At 48.4% G+C, this 18101-nt stretch overlaps 7 protein-coding genes across 7 annotated transcripts; 2 read left to right on the forward strand and 5 right to left on the reverse strand.

The window, feature by feature from the left end:
- Positions 1-567: 567 nt before the first annotated feature.
- N7520_007038 (ATG3/ATG10 family protein) lies at positions 568-1694 on the reverse strand (the record flags this gene model as incomplete). Its single annotated transcript, XM_057140972.1, has 2 exons — positions 568-1096; positions 1156-1694. 2 exons carry the CDS (start codon positions 1692-1694, stop codon positions 568-570), a joined length of 1068 nt encoding a protein of 355 aa, XP_056994978.1.
- Positions 1695-2097: 403 nt separating this feature from the next.
- On the reverse strand, positions 2098-3054 carry N7520_007039 (putative cyclin; the record flags this gene model as incomplete). Its single annotated transcript, XM_057140973.1, has 2 exons — positions 2098-2742; positions 2803-3054. The coding sequence occupies 2 exons, from the start codon at positions 3052-3054 to the stop codon at positions 2098-2100; spliced, it is 897 nt and encodes a 298-aa protein (XP_056994979.1).
- A 518-nt stretch (positions 3055-3572) lies between these two features.
- N7520_007040 (uncharacterized protein) lies at positions 3573-4910 on the forward strand (the record flags this gene model as incomplete). The annotated part of the gene is made up of 1 exon (XM_057140974.1): positions 3573-4910. One exon carries the CDS (start codon positions 3573-3575, stop codon positions 4908-4910), a length of 1338 nt encoding a protein of 445 aa, XP_056994980.1.
- A 627-nt stretch (positions 4911-5537) lies between these two features.
- On the forward strand, positions 5538-7292 carry N7520_007041 (translocon subunit SEC61; the record flags this gene model as incomplete). The annotated part of the gene is made up of 5 exons (XM_057140975.1): positions 5538-5599; positions 5689-5789; positions 5857-6024; positions 6084-7159; positions 7211-7292. The coding sequence occupies exons 1-5, from the start codon at positions 5590-5592 to the stop codon at positions 7290-7292; spliced, it is 1437 nt and encodes a 478-aa protein (XP_056994981.1). The 5' UTR covers positions 5538-5589.
- Positions 7293-8124: 832 nt separating this feature from the next.
- Positions 8125-8946, reverse strand: N7520_007042 (uncharacterized protein; the record flags this gene model as incomplete). The annotated part of the gene is made up of 1 exon (XM_057140976.1): positions 8125-8946. The coding sequence occupies one exon, from the start codon at positions 8944-8946 to the stop codon at positions 8125-8127; it is 822 nt and encodes a 273-aa protein (XP_056994982.1).
- Positions 8947-9957: 1011 nt separating this feature from the next.
- On the reverse strand, positions 9958-11355 carry N7520_007043 (dolichyl-phosphate beta-glucosyltransferase; the record flags this gene model as incomplete). Its single annotated transcript, XM_057140977.1, has 3 exons — positions 9958-10302; positions 10359-11108; positions 11242-11355. The coding sequence occupies 3 exons, from the start codon at positions 11353-11355 to the stop codon at positions 9958-9960; spliced, it is 1209 nt and encodes a 402-aa protein (XP_056994983.1).
- Positions 11356-12341: 986 nt separating this feature from the next.
- Positions 12342-14539, reverse strand: N7520_007044 (uncharacterized protein; the record flags this gene model as incomplete). Its single annotated transcript, XM_057140978.1, has 2 exons — positions 12342-12482; positions 12539-14539. 2 exons carry the CDS (start codon positions 14537-14539, stop codon positions 12342-12344), a joined length of 2142 nt encoding a protein of 713 aa, XP_056994984.1.
- Positions 14540-18101: the final 3562 nt, after the last annotated feature.

The raw sequence follows: 18101 nt of genomic DNA on the forward strand, positions 1-18101 counted from the left end.
GTGCTCTGCACAAACCGCACGATTATTTGATGGATTTCCTTGGTATTAATGCACGAATATGATGCTTTTTCAAAACAAATCTTCCTCTGTAGGATTTGGAATCAAATTACTGGATTCGGTAACATGGTGTCTTGCCCTAATTTTACAGTAATTGATTGATAGGACGATCATTCGGTCTGGACCTGACGCTAGGGATGTAAGAAGGGGTTATACTTGAGTAACATGATCTATCATTCAAAAAGAAACTCCAATGAACCATGGAATTGTAGTACAAAAATCAATGGAAAAAACTTGAAAGTAAACTGGCTGTTGTCTCTTCATAGGTAGCTCATGGCACTAGTGATATGATACGTAGCAAAAAAGGACTTGGAAGTCAAAACATGATAATTGGTACCGGCAGCAAATGAACGCCAAAATTCATATCGTGTCATGTGCGGAGTATATCCGACGAGGTAGTTGATCCCTTGATCCCCCACTCGTTGGAGGCTATAGCTCAACCATATTCAGTGGAAAGGAAAGGGGAGGGGGGATTGTCCTCGTGTCTCCTCAGCTCATATTCAGGCAGCATTATACCCCCATCGTAAAGTCATGTTCAATGCCCGGTGTAACGCTCGCAATGAATTTGAGGAACACGACCAAGTACTGATCCACCCGGATAGCAACTTGTTCTTCCTCATCATGCTGAAGAACCTCCCATTCATCCCCCTGTTGGTTCTCGAGAGACATGCCCTTCGTATCCTCAACCAGACCTTCCAGACCGTTTCCGCTTGCTTGCAGGATGCGATTCGCCTCTTCACGAGACTGGGTTTGCTTTAGCTTATCGCGTCGGAGCTTGAGCGCTGCGTCGGCGCGGTCCAGTAATGTCTTCATCACTGAAGCGTGACGGCATGGGTGCACGGTCGCCATCTTCACACTTCCATCAAACCATGGGAAGTCCTCCAGAGTCACTGTTTTATCCTTGTAGTCACCGACGATATCTTCCATCATCAGATGAGGTGGAAGTGGTTCTGAGGGAGAGAGGTATCCAGATAGGTAGAGGCGGGGTGTGCGGTAGAAGTTGGAGTAGGTGATGTATAAGGTATAGGTGCGCAGAGACCTAAAGGATAGTAAGTACGGATACCAGAAAGCAAGAAGCAATGCCAGGAGACGACTCACTGTGATGTTCCTGACTGTCCTGCAGGCTCGCGAATAATCGCTTCTTCATCGTCGTCGTCATCCTCCATATCTGGGATTTCCTCTTCATCTTCTTGTTCTCCGAGGTTTCCAGACTCGTCAACCGTACGCACATCGCGGATACGAGCTTCCTGTTGATCCCGGTCGGGGCCGCCTCCAGTTCGAAGCCATCCATCATCACCGTCATCACCAACTGAGCCACCTGCACCTTCGCCCGAGAGCATATCCCTCACGATCTCATCTTCGTGGCCTGCGTCCCCGGCAAAATTATCGTTGAGCCGACGGTGGCATGGTACACCACGTGTAACAAGAAACTGCTTCCCGGCGGGAAGGTAGGGAACGCGTTTCGCCGGGCTGGAGGCGTCACCCCAAGACCATGTGGGGAACTTGTAGACAAGGTAATCGCCGGCAAGAACAAACTCCTCTGGGGTGATTTGACCAGTAGAGCGAAAAGTGGAAGTTCGGGAGACTGGAGCCAGACGATCCCGCCAGGTAGATAGCGTGGAGTGTAGGATATTCATTGTATTTGGTGATCTATCTAATAGTTGGAGAGGGGAGTTTATGAGGCGGGGAGCGACAACCTTGATAAGCGGTGGAGCACATGATCGGCCCCGCGTGAGCTCATCGCTGCATTATTCCAACCTCAAATCAAATGCATCCCGACTTTCACCTGATATGTATCTAGGCAACTGCTGATCTTCTTCTCACTTCTAAGTGATTGATAAAATCTTCGCTCGAGTGACCTTTTTAAGGTCTCAGGTGCCTTTGAGCTAGTGTGCGTTGAACCAGATCGAATAGACCTTTTCTATAAGAGCCTCATCAAGGATGCATGACATCCTGGCCCCTAGATCAAAGATATGGGAAAGCTCCGTAGGTAAAGGGGTAGTCACTAGGCTACCGAAGTAGTCGGTGCAACCTTTCAGCTCACTCGCCTTCATTCATCATCCGACGCCGCTCGATTTCCGATTCGAGGTCTTCTACCACCATAGGAATCACTTTGTTCTTCCACTGTTCTGTTTCTTTCCGCACGAAACCCTCTAAGCTCCTCATGGCCACAACTAGAAATCCAAGCTCTTCGCGGTCAACGTCAAAAACCTCCCACCAATTAGCATCTACCAGTTTGACCCCTTCCTCACGAGCTGCAAGGTAAATTGCTGCGACGGCAAGCGCATTCGGCTGGTGTGTAACATAGAGCAATTGAGGAGATAGAAGTGCAGCGTTAAGATGCTCCACGACACGCCGGGCGACGGCGGGTCTTGTCGCACCCAACGTTTGCAGATATGTGAGGGCAATAGCATGGGGGAGAGCGACGTGTGTATCGAAACCAAGGGCTCGTAGAATGATTGACTCAATGCGTAAAAGTGTCAGCCTAGCAGACTGGTATCCACCTTCTGAGAGAACGTAGGTCTCTGGAGCAGGAGGCTGTGCCGGTGCCCCACGTGGGTTCACGAACCACAGTGGCGACGCATCTTGGGAGAGAAGGAGGGTATATACATTTAGGACGGATCGCGGCGAGGTGGGAAGGAAAGAGAGCTTTGCTGTCAGGTAGAGTGAAGCCGCGGAAACATCCTAGTTGAAGAAAAAACGGTTAGAAAAAGGTAATAATAGAAGACCATTTGGCTTGCGTACCTTGGCCGAGTAGATTCGTAAGCTTCCTCCATCTGCCCCCAGCCAGAAACGGGTAAAAATGACAATGGCCTGGGCGATGATGTCTTGCGACAAACCTAGTAGGACGCCAGCGGCCTGGGTAAGTTGGGCCCCAGCACAGCGGATAGAAGCTTCAAGATCGGAGGGTACACCATCGATTGATGAGGAGGAATTAGAGAGCTGTTCGAAAGTTGCAAGAGCATTGGATAGTTGCTTGAGGCCAGTGGTTGCCATAATAGCCGATTTGCAGCAGATTTGCAGATTCGTAGAGATCGGAGAACGGGAGAAATGGAGAAATGGGGCCAACGTGGGAAACAAGCAACGAAATTCCGTATCAGGTCCAACGTTGCGTACTCCGCATGAGTTTATGCTTAAAATGCCGTCATGGGTGCGATCCCACAAGTCGTTCCAGAATCCAGTCAATCCAGAATCCAGTGGATCCTTGGAAAGCTCTCTCAGCCACCGTTATTTCATACTTCCCAGCCTCCTCTTTTATTGATTTTCTGGTTTCAAATCAAAACATCCACTTTTATTTCTCCCTAACTCATGTGAAACAATTGGTGCTAGATCTTGAACCATCCCAATATTTTGTCCCTTGTTTGAATTCTTCTTTCCCCCTAAAATCGGCCTAAACAACACATCCGCATACATCTCCACTCCTTTAAGGTCACACATCCAGCGCCACACACCTGATTCGACCCTGATTCGACCCTGTCGACCCTGATTCAAACCCCGACTTAACTCTTGTCATCATGTCCTCCGATCCCTCCCTCCCCACAACCCTACATTCCGATGCCTCACAGGGGCAGTTCGTTGCCTCCTCACCCAACCCCGTGACCAAGAACCGATTTCACAGCTTGCCATCACATCGTCGAGCGAACACCGAATGTATCGCACGCCCCCCTATTTTTGAAGAAGACCCCAAATCGTTCGACGAAAGCTCAACAAATCGGTCGGCCCCGTGGACTGGTACATTTCCCAAAAAGAAGTTCGAAGCACGAGCCCGCGTCTTGTCAGATTGGTTCCAAGGCAAGTCGGACGGAGTTGATTTGGGAATCAAAATGCGCCCTGACGGCGAAATGGACGGGCCTACCATGGGTCCCCCTCGTCTCACGGCCATGTCACATACTCGAAAGGGCTCGGCTCCAGCCACAGGTCGATTCAACTTCTTTGGTCTCCGTCGGCAGGAAGAACAAAAGCCTAACCCTCCAGAGCCGGCAGATGATGAAATCCTCAACCTTGATATTATCGCAGCCCTTTCCTTGCCTAAGTCGGATACAACCAGCGAAGAAGCACTTGATATTCTCCGCGAACAGGCCACCAACGTGCTACATCGCATGCAGGAAGCGTATAAACAAAGAACGTTTGTTATGCATGAAGCCATGGCAGACAGGACCGGGAAACAAGAGGAACTGGAGGAGACTCGGGCGCGCGTGGATCACTTGAAGGTCCAGCTAGACGGTATGGCTGCGAAAGTGTCGAGCCAAGAGAAAGCCATGCAGGCCATGGCAGAAGAGCTCGAACAGGAGAGACAACTACGACAGCAAGAAGAGAACCGCAGTCGCAGCCATACCATGCGCGCGATTGCTCCCGATGATGATATACCGTCGCTAGTTCTGCAGACCCCTCATCGTGGTGGCAAACGCACCAGCCATGGGACATTCGCTAGTGATTCTGGTTTCGAGTCTGGAGATGAAAGTGTGGCAGACAGTATCTTCTCTCATCGGGAAGGCGTCGAGTCACCAACATCCGCACTCACCGCACCGTCTCCCAATATTTCGCAGGTTGCGCTGTCCACTCCAACTCAAATGCCGACTCTTCAAAAGAATCTCGTTGCAGCCACCAATACACCTACACCAAAGGCTTCGTCCACATACGACCGAGTTTTGAAGGGATTCGCCTCCACGCGCCTGGGAAGCTCATTCGTGGGGACTACCAACCAGAATCAATGCGATATTTGTTATGGTATTCCATCCCATGAAGCCTGGAGCGTCATGGGTGTGCTGAAAGATGAGAACCGGGGTCTCAAAAGTCGAGTGAGCGAGTTGGAGGTGGTGATTGATGATTGCCTTGGTCTTGTTGGACCTTAAATTGGAAACGACAGGCATTTTCGTATAGAATTTTATGAGTATACTGGGCAGCTCGGCACTCTCAAGACCTGGTGTCTATATAGAGGAACGGGGTGCATTGTTTTTTGTCCAATCTACGATGTTTAGATACCAATAGAAGGGGAATTGATCCAATTTTGAAACCTCTACATACTATATGTTAACAAGTATAGAAAGATAAAATGCTAAATATGCTTCTATGTAGAGAGCCACTATGTTGAGGTAGATACTAGACCCTGCACCGATCTGGTATAGTGTGGGGATAAGCTCGCCCTCAACACTGGGGTACACAGTACACACATACCATGTTGTTCTATCATAAAGAATAGAGAATAAAGAGGGGATTGAACAAGTCAAATGTACATACAATTTACTAGAATATATTGAATTGACCTTGAAATCTGTCAACTATTGAGAGTTGAGTCATTGATGTTTGGTGCGGTGTTCGCGGCGAGACCAAGTGGCCTTTATTAGCGCGAAGCGAAAAAGTGGCCAGCGAACGACTTCCGTCTTCTTCCCCCATCTCCCTCCCCGACCTTCCCTCCTTTCCCCCCATCCCCTTTTTCCTTTTCTTTTTAATCAACTTCCTTTCCACTCTTTCTGCTGGTCATCCCAGCTTCTTCTATTTTATTTTAGACGGATTGGGAGGAAGACAGTCATCATGAGCGGCCGTGAGTTTGCCCCATACCCACCACGCGATCGCCATCAACCCCCTCAGATCATCTCCAATGGACTCACATTTGCTGATGCCGGATAACAGTTCGCTTCCTTGACTTGATCAAGCCCTTTACGCCCCTCCTCCCGGAGGTGGCAGCTCCTGAGACCAAGGTGCCCTTCAACCAGAAGTTGATGTGGACAGGTGTATGTGGCCTCCCAATCGCTTGCTTGTGATGATACGGACGGGATTCTAATGACAATTTCATTATAGTTGACTCTCCTGATCTTCCTGGTCATGAGCCAGATGCCCCTTTACGGTATCGTGTCCTCCGACACCTCGGACCCCCTATACTGGCTGCGTATGATGCTGGCCAGTAACCGTGGTACTCTTATGGAGCTGGGTATCACTCCTATCATCTCTTCCGGCATGGTCTTCCAGGTATGCGATGGATAATATCATTGATTTGACGAAATCGAGCTGACAGCTTGCTCTCCTAGCTCCTTGCTGGTACCCACCTCATTGATGTCAACCTTGACCTCAAGACCGACCGCGAGCTCTACCAGACCGCCCAGAAGCTCTTCGCTATCATCCTTTCCTTCGGCCAGGCCTGTGTCTACGTTCTGACTGGTCTCTACGGTCAGCCCAGCGACTTGGGTGCTGGTATCTGTGTTCTCCTGATCGTCCAGCTGGTTGTTGCTGGTCTGGTTGTCATTCTGCTGGACGAGCTCCTCCAGAAGGGCTACGGTCTCGGCAGTGGTATCTCGCTCTTCATTGCGACCAACATCTGCGAGTCGATCGTCTGGAAGGCTTTCTCCCCCACCACCATCAACACTGGTCGTGGTCCCGAGTTCGAGGGTGCCATCATTGCTCTGTTCCACCTTCTCCTGACCTGGCCCGATAAGCAGCGCGCCCTGTACGAGGCCTTCTACCGCCAGAACCTGCCCAACGTGATGAACCTGTTGGCCACTCTCCTGGTCTTCGCTGCTGTCATTTACCTGCAGGGCTTCCGTGTTGAGATCCCCGTGAAGTCCTCCCGCCAGCGTGGTATGCGTGGCTCTTACCCCGTCCGCCTCTTCTACACCTCGAACATGCCCATCATGCTCCAGTCCGCTCTGTGCTCCAACATCTTCTTGATCAGCCAGATGCTGTACTCTCGCTTCTCGGACAACCTGCTCGTTCAGCTTCTCGGAGTCTGGGAGCCCCGTGAGGGCTCTGCCCAGCTTTACGCCGCCTCGGGTATTGCCTACTACATGTCGCCCCCTCTGAACTTCACAGAGGCTCTTCTCGACCCCATCCACACCGCTGTCTACATTACCTTCATGTTGGTTGCCTGCGCCCTCTTCTCCAAGACTTGGATCGAGGTCTCTGGCTCTGCTCCCCGTGACGTTGCCAAGCAGCTCAAGGACCAGGGTCTTGTCATGTCCGGTCACCGTGAGCAGTCCATGTACAAGGAGCTCAAGCGTGTCATCCCCACTGCCGCCGCCTTCGGTGGTGCTTGCATCGGTGCCCTTTCCGTTGCCTCTGACCTTCTCGGTGCCCTTGGCAGCGGAACCGGTATCCTCCTGGCTGTGACGTAAGTTCCATCTTCCTGCATTTGCTACAAGTTATAACTAACATAATTTAGCATCATTTACGGTTACTTCGAAATTGCTGCCCGCGAGGGTGACATCGGCGCTGGCCTGAAGGGTCTCGTCCCGGGCAGCTAAATGATTAGACTGCTGAATTTCTTCTCCTGAACAGTATTGGAGAAAGGCTACACTTGTAGTCTTTCAGAATTCTGATCATTTTGTGTCTTTTTAATCGTCATGTTTTTTATACAATCTTTGGGGAGATGAATTGGCAGTTATGAGACTGGTAGCCTTCCCTTGAGTTAGGCTGGACGGGATCCTAGTGGATATCGTCCAATGTGCATTGGACTCTATACGAGCGTCTAGCTTGTAGACGGGAACGAAGGAAGATACCAGGCTGGGTCATACCGCCAACAGTCGGAAGTGCCCTGTTTAGGGCCTGTAACCATATTTTACCAATCAAAAATCTAACCAAGTTGTGTGTGATGATCATTGAGTTGTGTAGATCCTACACATCTAAGTTATACTTGCACATGTGCCTCTCTATTAGGCTTCTGTGTCAATTTTCATCTCTTTTAAGAGACCCTAACATTAAAGTCGGGTAATTTTAGACAGCCTTGCAAGTTAGGCTGAAGGACATACACATTATGTACATGTGCAAACAACCTCCAAGCCACTCTTGAACCCAATATATATCTACTTACACCTACGGATTTCATAGGTCCATGTACGGGTAAGCTGAACCTTGGAAAGACAAGATATCATCCATGGATACAGTTCTACTTCGAATATCTTATGTAGCTCTATAGGTTTCGATTTCAAAATGACAAGACGAAATATCATATCGACGTCACCCTGCAGTGCTCACACACCATCAGCACAATCCGCCACAAACGAGCATGCATCTCAAGACTGAAGTAACAACAAGCAACCCTGATCAACCAATCAATCTCCCCCATCGAACGTCACCTCAGCCCATCAGCGCAACTGGATAATATCTCGCATCGCCCATTTTATGCAACAACGCCCCAGATCCTGAACCAGAATGAGAACCAGAGACATCCCTCTCCAGTGACAGCCCGCGCCGCTCCGGCGAGCTACTCCTCCAAATACCCTCCTGCTCCTCAACAAGCCGCTGCTGACCATCAGGCAACGGATAAAAAGTAACATCCAACTCCCCCCCATCCCCAAACATCTTCGCAAGCTCCAAAACTCCCCTCGCAGCAAGTTCCCTCCCCCCAGCACAAGAAACAGGATAATAATGCCTGGGATCCAAATAAAAAAGTACCTCCCTCCAACCCGGTAAGCGACCCTCCAAAACCTCTCTCGCCCGTCCATACTCCTTCAATCTCCGCTTCCTCGCACAAGTACCGCCATCGTCACAATCCCCATGCACAAAGAAATAAACCTCAAAGCCCACACTCCGGATCTGAGATCTAGCCGTCATGCTAAGCGTGTCGAGAAAATCGCCGATGCGGTCTAGATCGAAGGAGTTGCGGAAGAAGAGGGTGTGGGTTGTGTAGAGGGTGTCTTCTGCTTCGGAGTGGATTTTGCGGTTTACGGAGAAGAGGCTGCGGGCTGTGCCGTCTTCGCCTTGCCAGGTTGGACAGATTGATAGGGCTTTGTAGCGGGGGCGGGAGGTGAAGACATGGCGGTCGTGGATTATTATTAGGGGTTTGTTTATGTAGGTGTTTGGTGTTGTTAGGGCGTATTTGTAGATTTTTAGACGGAGTTCTGGAGGGAGGCGCATGAAGGGGGGATTTTTGATATCCTTCAAAGTATTTGGTGGCATGTTTGTATCTAACCTTTGAAGGCTGTATAGGTATCAATCCTATGTGAGGTCATTAGATGTCCAGATGTTGTAGCTAGGGCTGATGGATGTCGTGATGCATACCGGTGTATAATGTTTGGATTAGATTTCAATAAGTAAAGCCTTGAGCAACTCGGACATTTGAATCAATGGGACATAAAATATTAGATGAAATCCGTAAATTTGAGGTGGTACGTTGAGGAATTTCCTTTGGCTGTAGCTATCATGCAATATATAGAGAAATGCAAGCACCTGATCGACAAGCCTGTTCAGACGTAATGGGGGGCGCATTCCTTCAAACAGTCCACCATGTCCGCCGATCATCGGGACTATAGGTATACGGATCTTTACGGCAACTCTTCTTGTTCTGGATAACGGCCATCCTCACTGATCTTAGTGACGTGATTTGTAAATCTATACAAGATGCACCAATCAACCATAAGGACAAAAGGCGGTGTATTCTAAGGAATCTGTTGTAGAACGCATTATGAATATTCATTGGATAATTGAGCAGAAATGGAAGCATTTGAACTAGCCCGGGCAAATTGTTATTGTTCCTTGTCACACCTTTGCTAATTGCCGATAGGAGGATCGTCATTGTAGTACAAGCCACTTCCTCTTCAGAATACTTGCTTGGGTTGTGCAGGTCGCCACAGATAAAGGGCCTACATGGAACATCTGAATCGGAATATTAATATGGCAAACCCACGAGATTGGTGACACGATTCCAAGATCAAGAACCGGGAAGATAGAGAAGCCGGGAAATCGGGTAATCGGGAAACCGAAGTGGTTCCACCTGATGAACCGTAGCATGTATGAGATCTTGGGTTCTGGAATTATTCGAAATTTCCCTAGGACTACCTAGGTATAAAAATCTTTATGTAACCAGTAATATAGGGGCTGCCCCATATTTAAAACACCGAAAACGCCCAAAATATCAACCAGTGAACAATGGTGCGTTTGCAGATTGTTCGGAACTTCTTCCTGCTCAGATCATGTCTGTTTATAGATACCCAGTGACCAAGAAGCTCGAAGCAGCGCCAGTCCCCAGGCCATGCCAATGCTGTCCCGCAGGACATTCAATTTGCTTCCCTTGACCTCTCTCCAGCCCACTGGAACCTCGGCAACGGGAATATCGGCGAACTCGGCCAACATGAGCATTTCGACATCGAATATCCAGCCCTCGGAGTGCATATACGGCACGATATAGGGCAGCGCAGCGCGCGAGAAGAGCTTGAATCCACACTGTGTATCCTTCACCGTGGCGGTCCGAGGAGGCGTCATAAGCCACAGGATCAAATGGAACGAGTGCATCAGGAAGTTGCGCAGCTTAGATCGCTTTATCAATGTTAGCAAGTCTACATGTATCCACCTATCGAACTTGGATTCCGTACCTGTACCACAGCTTCACTACCAACCATGTGCGCGCGCGATCCAACAGCCACACCACGCCCGTCGGCATCTTCGATCTCCGAACACGCTGCTACCAGCTTCCCCAGATCGCCGAACTTGCTCGCGCCATCCGCATCCGCAAATACAACGTACTTTCCACGAACATGGCGCATTCCATGCGTGACCGCACCGCCCTTTCCACGGTTATGTGTCAGATTGACCACGCGAATCGTACCAGGCGGGATATGCACGCCTTCTCCCGCCTGCGGAGTCCACGGACCCGCGGAGCCCTTGGGATGTAAAGAGAGCTGATGATCTTTCGCAAAGCGGAACGCCACTTCCTCAGTGCGGTCTGTTGAACCGTCTGAGACAATGATGATTTCCCAACCTCGGTCCGATGAGCTGGTGTGACCGTTTGAGACCGGCTTCCGATTTCGCAGGGAGCGGGTTTCTACGGAGCCATCGCTAGCTGTCCCGTACATGTGTTCTAGGTAGTTGACGGCTTCTTCGAGCATCCCTTCGAGTCGATCTTCTTCGTTGTAGGCCGGGACTACGACGGACATGAATAGCTCTGCTGCTTCAATGTTTTTCGAAGTTCGATGGGTTCGTTTCTCGAGGTCTAGGGCGTCGATCCAGCATGGTAGGGCCTCGGATTTGGTAACGGTTCCATCTTTCGCTAGCGTTCTATACTTCTTTTCTTCTGGGAGGGGGGCGCGGGGGACTGGTGCGATAATGAATAGCAGGAAATAGAACTAAGATGAAGGATCAAGTTAGTTTGGTTGTTCGAGGTCAATCGGGGGTAAAGAGTCGGCATTCGCAATTGCAATTGGTACACGCGCGCATCGTCAGACGCGTTGCGGGAACAGGCGGGGAACACGGTCTCACCAGAACAAATAGACCAAGGGTAGTAGCAAGAAAGGCAGCTAATAAAATCACAGGCGGAACATCAACCACAGCAGTGACGCATTGGCGACAAATGTCGGACCAGGATCCTTCCATGGCGGCGAGTTCAGGCGAGGAGTTGGAGAGTGGGAGACGCGAGAGTTGCCTAAGGAATAAGGCAATCACCCCATGCAATGCGGAATCAAACTAGACTCATGGAAAGCTGCGTCAAGTCCCCTGGAGAAGAGGGGAGAGGGGTAGGGGGGAAAGGTTCAAGTGTAACATTGGAAGTAATCGCCAGCTTGTCCTTTTATCGGCAACGCGCAAGCTATGGTGGACCGGTCCCCACGTTTACCAAATTAGAAAGGATTTTCTGCAATTTCTGATTCGTTCATTTGAATAATGATAATTATATTATTTGAATCGAATGTCTTTTACAGCACAGTTCACACAGTTCATCCTTTGCAGAGAAACAGTCAATCCATCCGAAACCTCTATTTCTCCAGCCAATGGGCTACTCTCCCAGTCAGTGAGCATCTCTAGCTCAACATTTGAATAATTCACAGATTTCCAACGGCTCCAAGTAATCCAAAGGGGTATTGAAAAATAAACTCCGATATGGCCTCAACTCAAAAATGAAATTCGCTCAAGCTCATTGAATTTCAATGTCGTGTCTCGTTAGAATAGGTTCCGGTTCCATTCATGCCTTTGCCTTATATTCGCTAGATGGAGACTCCGACTTGTTGTCTAGAATAACCTCTCAGGTATTATCTGGTTCCATATAGTGATCATCCCGGAAAGAAGACAGGCCAAGGGATCCATTTCCAGTGTAAGCTCCATCCACGGTTTTGTTTTTGTTTTTTGTCCGAAACAATGATCTGTCGTAGTCGAGGTCGACCGATTCCATTCCGTGGACTGTATGCAAAGGCAATCATGGACAACAAGGAAAGAAACAAAGCCAAAGGGAAAACATAATATAAACAAGATCTAGGTCGTAATCTATCCGAGAGACCGAAGTTGACCCCGGACTCAAGCGCATCAATTTTTTACTCCACCGTCTATGCTCTGTGTCAAAACGAACTTTCTCTGGCGTTTTCGAAGAGTCAGGCTCCGTTCATGTCGTGATCAGCTGGTGGTCCTGGTACACTGAGATGACCGCAGGTATTCGCAATAGTGGCAAACTCGTGCGCGAGCTGTGTTGGTGCAAACTTCCGATCTCGACTGTATGTTATCCATCGATTAAACTGTTCCAAGTTAGTTACACGCTCCCGCTCACGATTCTTGAAAGTTGAGTACGAACCGTTGCTATTCGTACGCCTAACCAAAGGCATCTATGTCGTCTTGGAATGATTGTCGTGGGCTCTTCTATAATTGGTCTGTTGTCTTCTGAAGGGGCATCTGCGAAGAAGTTCTCTGGGTAGTACAGCTGACTCCAGAGTTGGCCGCGAATGAGGAAGTCTTCGGAAAGTTGCTGTGTTGTTTCTTCGAAGATGGGGAAGGCTTCGCCCTCGATCTTGGAAAAGTTGGTTTCGGGTTCGAGTAGCGTGTTGAGGAACTTTGTGATGGCTAGCCATGGGATCATGGTCTCGAGTTGTTGCATGGCGGTAGGCCGGAGAGATAAGCACCAGATAAAAGCTAGGGATGTGTGAATGCTGCTGTATATTTCGGGTTTTTTCACTTGATCAAGAAAGATGCTGAGGGTATGGAAGGCAAGAGCACTCCCTCGGGATGTAATCGAGGCTGGACTTGAGTTGGAATTTGATTGATTCTCGGATGAGCTAGTCCACTCCAGCGCAAATTTATGTGCTTCGGCTAGAGTTTCGCCTTGCCTTGCTGCAAATTCCAATGCCATTTCTCCTTCAGCTTCGCCATATTGCAATATCGAGGCAAAGTTACAAGACATCATATAGACCCCTTGTTGCCCTTGGCAATCCAGCTGATGGAATTCGCTTCGGAGTAGGGATAAGAATAGATTGGCTGCGGCAACGAATTGCTCGGCCGTGCCTTGCGAGAATAAAACCCCATGTGTCGCAATAAAGGTGGTAATAATCGTGTACTGAGTAAGTACATGTCCTCTATAGGTATTGAAGAGAAGGATAATGCTCTCTCGGGCATTTGGGAATGGACGCACGCAAACCAGGGCTTTGGTGTAATAGAAAAGTTGCTGCAGACCATCTGGTCTAGCTAACACTGCAAGATGATGTTGAATTCGACCAACATCGGGGCTTCGATCTGCATCCAGATTGTACCAGTACCGGGACACTCCTGCCCAAATTTCCCGGTCTCTCATATCGGACTCCTCGATGGCCATTCGATAACGTGCCAAATCTCCTAGACACTCAATCCATGTTTCCCGGAAGGCGGATACACTCTCCAGCAGTAATGTGATCATCGAATAGGCGAGATAGATGAAATTCAACATATAATCCAACGACTTTGGTAGTTTCTGCCGCAAGAGCTCTAGGAATGAGTGAATTCCATAACGCCACATTCGTGCGGGCATGGCATACTTTTCGGCAAGTCGCTTTAGCACTAGACTTGCGGTTGGGTGCTGTGAAGCCAGAAAGAAGTCGTGATGCTCATATAGCAATGTTCGATGCAGGGAAATCAAGGCTTGCCACTGCGATTCCGATAAATCCCCTTTCAACTCAGTTTGCTGCTTGTCGATATCTATACACTTCTTTTCGACCATCGCAAGCCCGGCATATATCTGCCTCACCTCATTGATCAATTGGTCTTGAGTGATAGGATTGGTTTCCACTTGTCGGAACATTCCCTGATACTCATGCCTGTCTATTATCGGACTTGTAAGATCCAAGGCCGGGTCCGACATTTCTATATCATTTGACGGCGTCGAGACATCCCGGAATTGCATACTTTGACCACTCAGTTCATTCGATGAACCCAAAGGCGGGCTGGAGTAGAATCTGGGCAAGTCCGGGCGGGGACCCCCATGCATGTGATCTTGCAACTCCGAGACCCCTGCATCAAGCGCTCTCTGGGGTACCATCCCAGCCACATGGCGATGATAACCGAGAATCTGATTTGAATCTCCCGAAAGTCTAGGACTCGCTCTGCGTCGGAGTTTCTCGGCACGTGTGGCAGTAGCACGGGATGATTTCACCCTCCTCGCACCGTTACTACTGTGCGTGTCGAGCGTGCCTTCATCAACCATGCTGGAATTTGGCCTGCCACTTGATAATGGCGGGCTAACCGCTGACATGCGACTCGCCATCGACTCGGAAATCAAATCTTCAGAGCGCCCAGTATGTTTCCTAGGACGGAATTTAGTGTGATCCATAGTAAATCGGGAATCGGCAGGTACCTTGTGATCTGGTTCCGGCTGTAGATAGCTTTCCAGACCTTGGGTTCCAATCGGGTGCCCGATTGTACACCGTAGTTGGGGCGCGTGCGTAGAATAGATGTTTTGTCGCCCATCGTCTGGCTCAAGTCTTTCGCATGATCTGGATGTTCATTGGATTGTTATTCTAATCGGGGATCATCGGAGTTGGAACTAGCTCCAAATGGCGGTGGCGGGTGTTGGGTTAAACGGATAAAAGGGACACGTTGATAAGCGTGTGGGAACCTGGGAGTTCCCAGGGCATGGGAAGCTTTTTGTATCTTTCTGAATGATCTTTCAAAGGCAACCAAAGGTTCACTGGGTAGGTCATGGTTTTGCCTCCATAAATCTAAAATAAAACATTTTCATGGGTGGATAGGGATGGAGTTTACCCCCTGCTAGTGGCTGCCTTGCAACCTACGTACTTTTGGTCACTAATTTTCTCTTTAAATCTTTCCATGAACTCCCTTCCCCCCCCCAACTATTCCCATTTTCTTCTTTTTTTTCTTTTGAAACCTTGAAAATGTGGAGTATCAAATATGGTATGCTATTTGTCATGCTTGGAAACATGATGTCAAAGGCTTATGGTGGAACATGATCGCGCACCGTAAACTTATTGCTGACTTTGGATCTAACGGCTTGCCTGAAATATCTCATCTATAGTGAAATCCATCAGCGCCATTCAAGGGTTTCTTTGCTGACTTGAAACTTTCAACGGGGAAAAGTCATAATATTCCCTCTTCGTTGTCCCAATACTGGTGTCCGAACAGTCACAGTTCATTTTCATATCAATATCCCGACTCTAGAAGAATTAGTGAGGCATTTTGTCCTTGTTTTCTTTTTCTCTTTTCTTTTTCTCGGCCCTTGCATCTATCTCCATAACTTTGAATCATGTCACCGCTTCGTTCCTCACCGATATTTCCACATAACAGCACTGACCATGTCTTAAGATCACGAATTCGGCCTAAAATGGGCATTCAAACCGGTAAGAGCTATATATCTACCAATAAATCTTCAGCCTGTGACGTTATTGATTCTCATATCACGAATCCAAGCTTCAGGCCACATATCCCTCGTTTTCATCAGGCTGCTTTGCATCTTTATGTGAGCTTCAGGTCGAGATCAGGCATACTATGCCCAATAGCGGTTAGAGTATAGCTTCGGATATTTTTATGATGCATGAACACGTTATGGTACTTTTGGTATTAGCTAGCCATTTCATGAGTACAGAGAAGATCTTCCAAGGCGCTAGTCCTGGACTTGAACTATACTTTTTCTGGTCGTATTTAGTGGGTCTTGGGTTTCTCACTTGACTACGGAATAGGCACCGACTCCATCATTCAGCCTCCCACGACACGCCATAGTATTGTTATTGTGGTCATTGAAGCCTTTATTATAGATCACGGAGATGTGGGATCCTAAGTGACTCAAGTGCTTGGATTATCAGCGCTAAGAACCCTGCAATTGCCCAGAGGGCAATTGTTAGCCTTGATTATGAGGCCGAAACAATACTGCGAATTCCAAGACCCTTGCAATGCCCAGTCAATCAAGGATCAATCTAGATATTCCAGACAAGGAGGACCGTTCGTAAAGCAGAGCTATTGTGTCCCATGTCAAATTCCCCGGGTGAGAAACCACGCGATACGCTGGACGTGTGCAGCCTTGCTTAGCGTGCAGGTGAGGGGTCGTCAACTTGAACGTCAAATAATCCTACTCGGTGAGAACTGAAGGAGGCCTGAATGTCTGTTTGTTCTTTCTTCTTTTGGATGTGTTTGTGTTGGCGCTATCCAGGCAAAGCACCCAGGCAACAAGCCACATCGCTTGGATAACCCGGTCATTAAGCCCTAGGCCACGCACGACAGGCAATTCAAATATATTTTAAAATTTCACTATGGAATAAAGCATTTCAATTCCGTTCATTTTGAATATCACTTCAAATGTTGATAAATATTCCTATGACGCATTCATAGCCTATAGAAGAATGAAATATACCTGATCGACATGGCATAGATTGGAATGGAAAAGTGGATATTATATTCATTGCATATAAATATGTACGAAGTACTCCGTAGCACGTCGTCCCACATGGAATTAGTTCCCAACACTTGGAACCTGGAACCCTGGAGGCTGGAACTGGGACTGGGTCGCATCAAGGCAACTGTCCTCCCGGGAACACACGCCTTATCTTATTTGATCGCCCTCTTTCTACAATATGTACCCCTACTTTCAAGGTCAAACTCAAAAGGTGATGTAAGGAGAGCAGGGGTAAAGCGTCCCGAACATTCCACAAGCGGGGTAAAGCCCCCATGGACCCGATCTGCGCAGACCTGCGCCCGGGTGAAAAGGAAAGCAGATCAGATGCCGAACTATGCATCATGCTCCGGCCCCTGAATCCTTGAATCGGATTCTACGTTTCATTCGGACGGGCGGAATGATCAATTGATTTGCGGGCTGGATTCGGCTTGTTACATGAATATGAATCAGGAGTTGAAAGAATCAGAAGATATGCGGAGGATGGGGTTAAGGTGCATTTATTTCACCCGGGTGAATTAGCTTGGTTCGATTGGAATTCTAGATGTGCGAGAAGCACCCGTTATGCATAAGGCTACGTCCTTCTGGGGCTAGTCTCATGCGGTCTCATACTCTTGGGTCGAAGGATCAGGCCGTGCTCTGTTTGATTGACGGATCTAGTAGACTAACTTATCAATCAGTATATTACTGCATGTGTACAGATAATGCGTGACCTAGTTGACATTAGGTAAGCTTAGGACTTACCATCATTGATATAGATAGGGGTTGGTAGTTGATACTTGTTACTAGGTACTATAGCTATGTACAGTTACGTCTTCTGCAAACTTGGAATATTGAAAATGATATTCCTAATTTCCTATCCGCATCACAGAACGCAAATTTCTGTAACCAATCATTTACGCGCTTATTGGAGGCGACCAATATATCACGAAGTCACTCGCGCCCCGCCAATCACCGAACAGTAAATTCAAGCTCACATGGATCAATAGATGTATCACAATCCCTACGCAGTACAGCCCCTACTTATGCAAATGCAGGAAGACAACAACCCAAAACTTGCATCATGCGGAAAATAATTAATGCCAGCAGCCGATCGAGTACAACTGTTATCCTTCCCCCTTCTCCCTGGAAATACGTCATCAATGCAGTCCGAGCCAAACCATATTTGATCTGACTAAAGCAAACTAGGTCAAGGCAAAGGCAAATGGAGGCGCAGCGAACGATCCCTCGTCCACCGCCTGGGCACAGACCTCATTCGATACGCGGCAGTTGATGGCAGTTTACGTCGACAAACACCCAAATGAAAACCTTAGCCTTTATATCCCGCTCTACGGGCTCGGTGCGCTTGATGGATTGCCGCTTGAGATTGTCAATCTCATACTTATCCAAATTGACATGCCGTCACCGACTGATTTCAAATATGTTAACAGACGCGCACGAGTGATAACAGACTCGACAATCCAGAGTAAGTATATTCAAGAACATGCACCAC

The sequence above is a fragment of the Penicillium odoratum genome (assembly GCF_028828045.1).
Source record: "Penicillium odoratum strain IBT 22623 chromosome Unknown utg000005l_segment0_segment0, whole genome shotgun sequence".
Lineage (NCBI taxonomy): Eukaryota > Fungi > Ascomycota > Eurotiomycetes > Eurotiales > Aspergillaceae > Penicillium > Penicillium odoratum.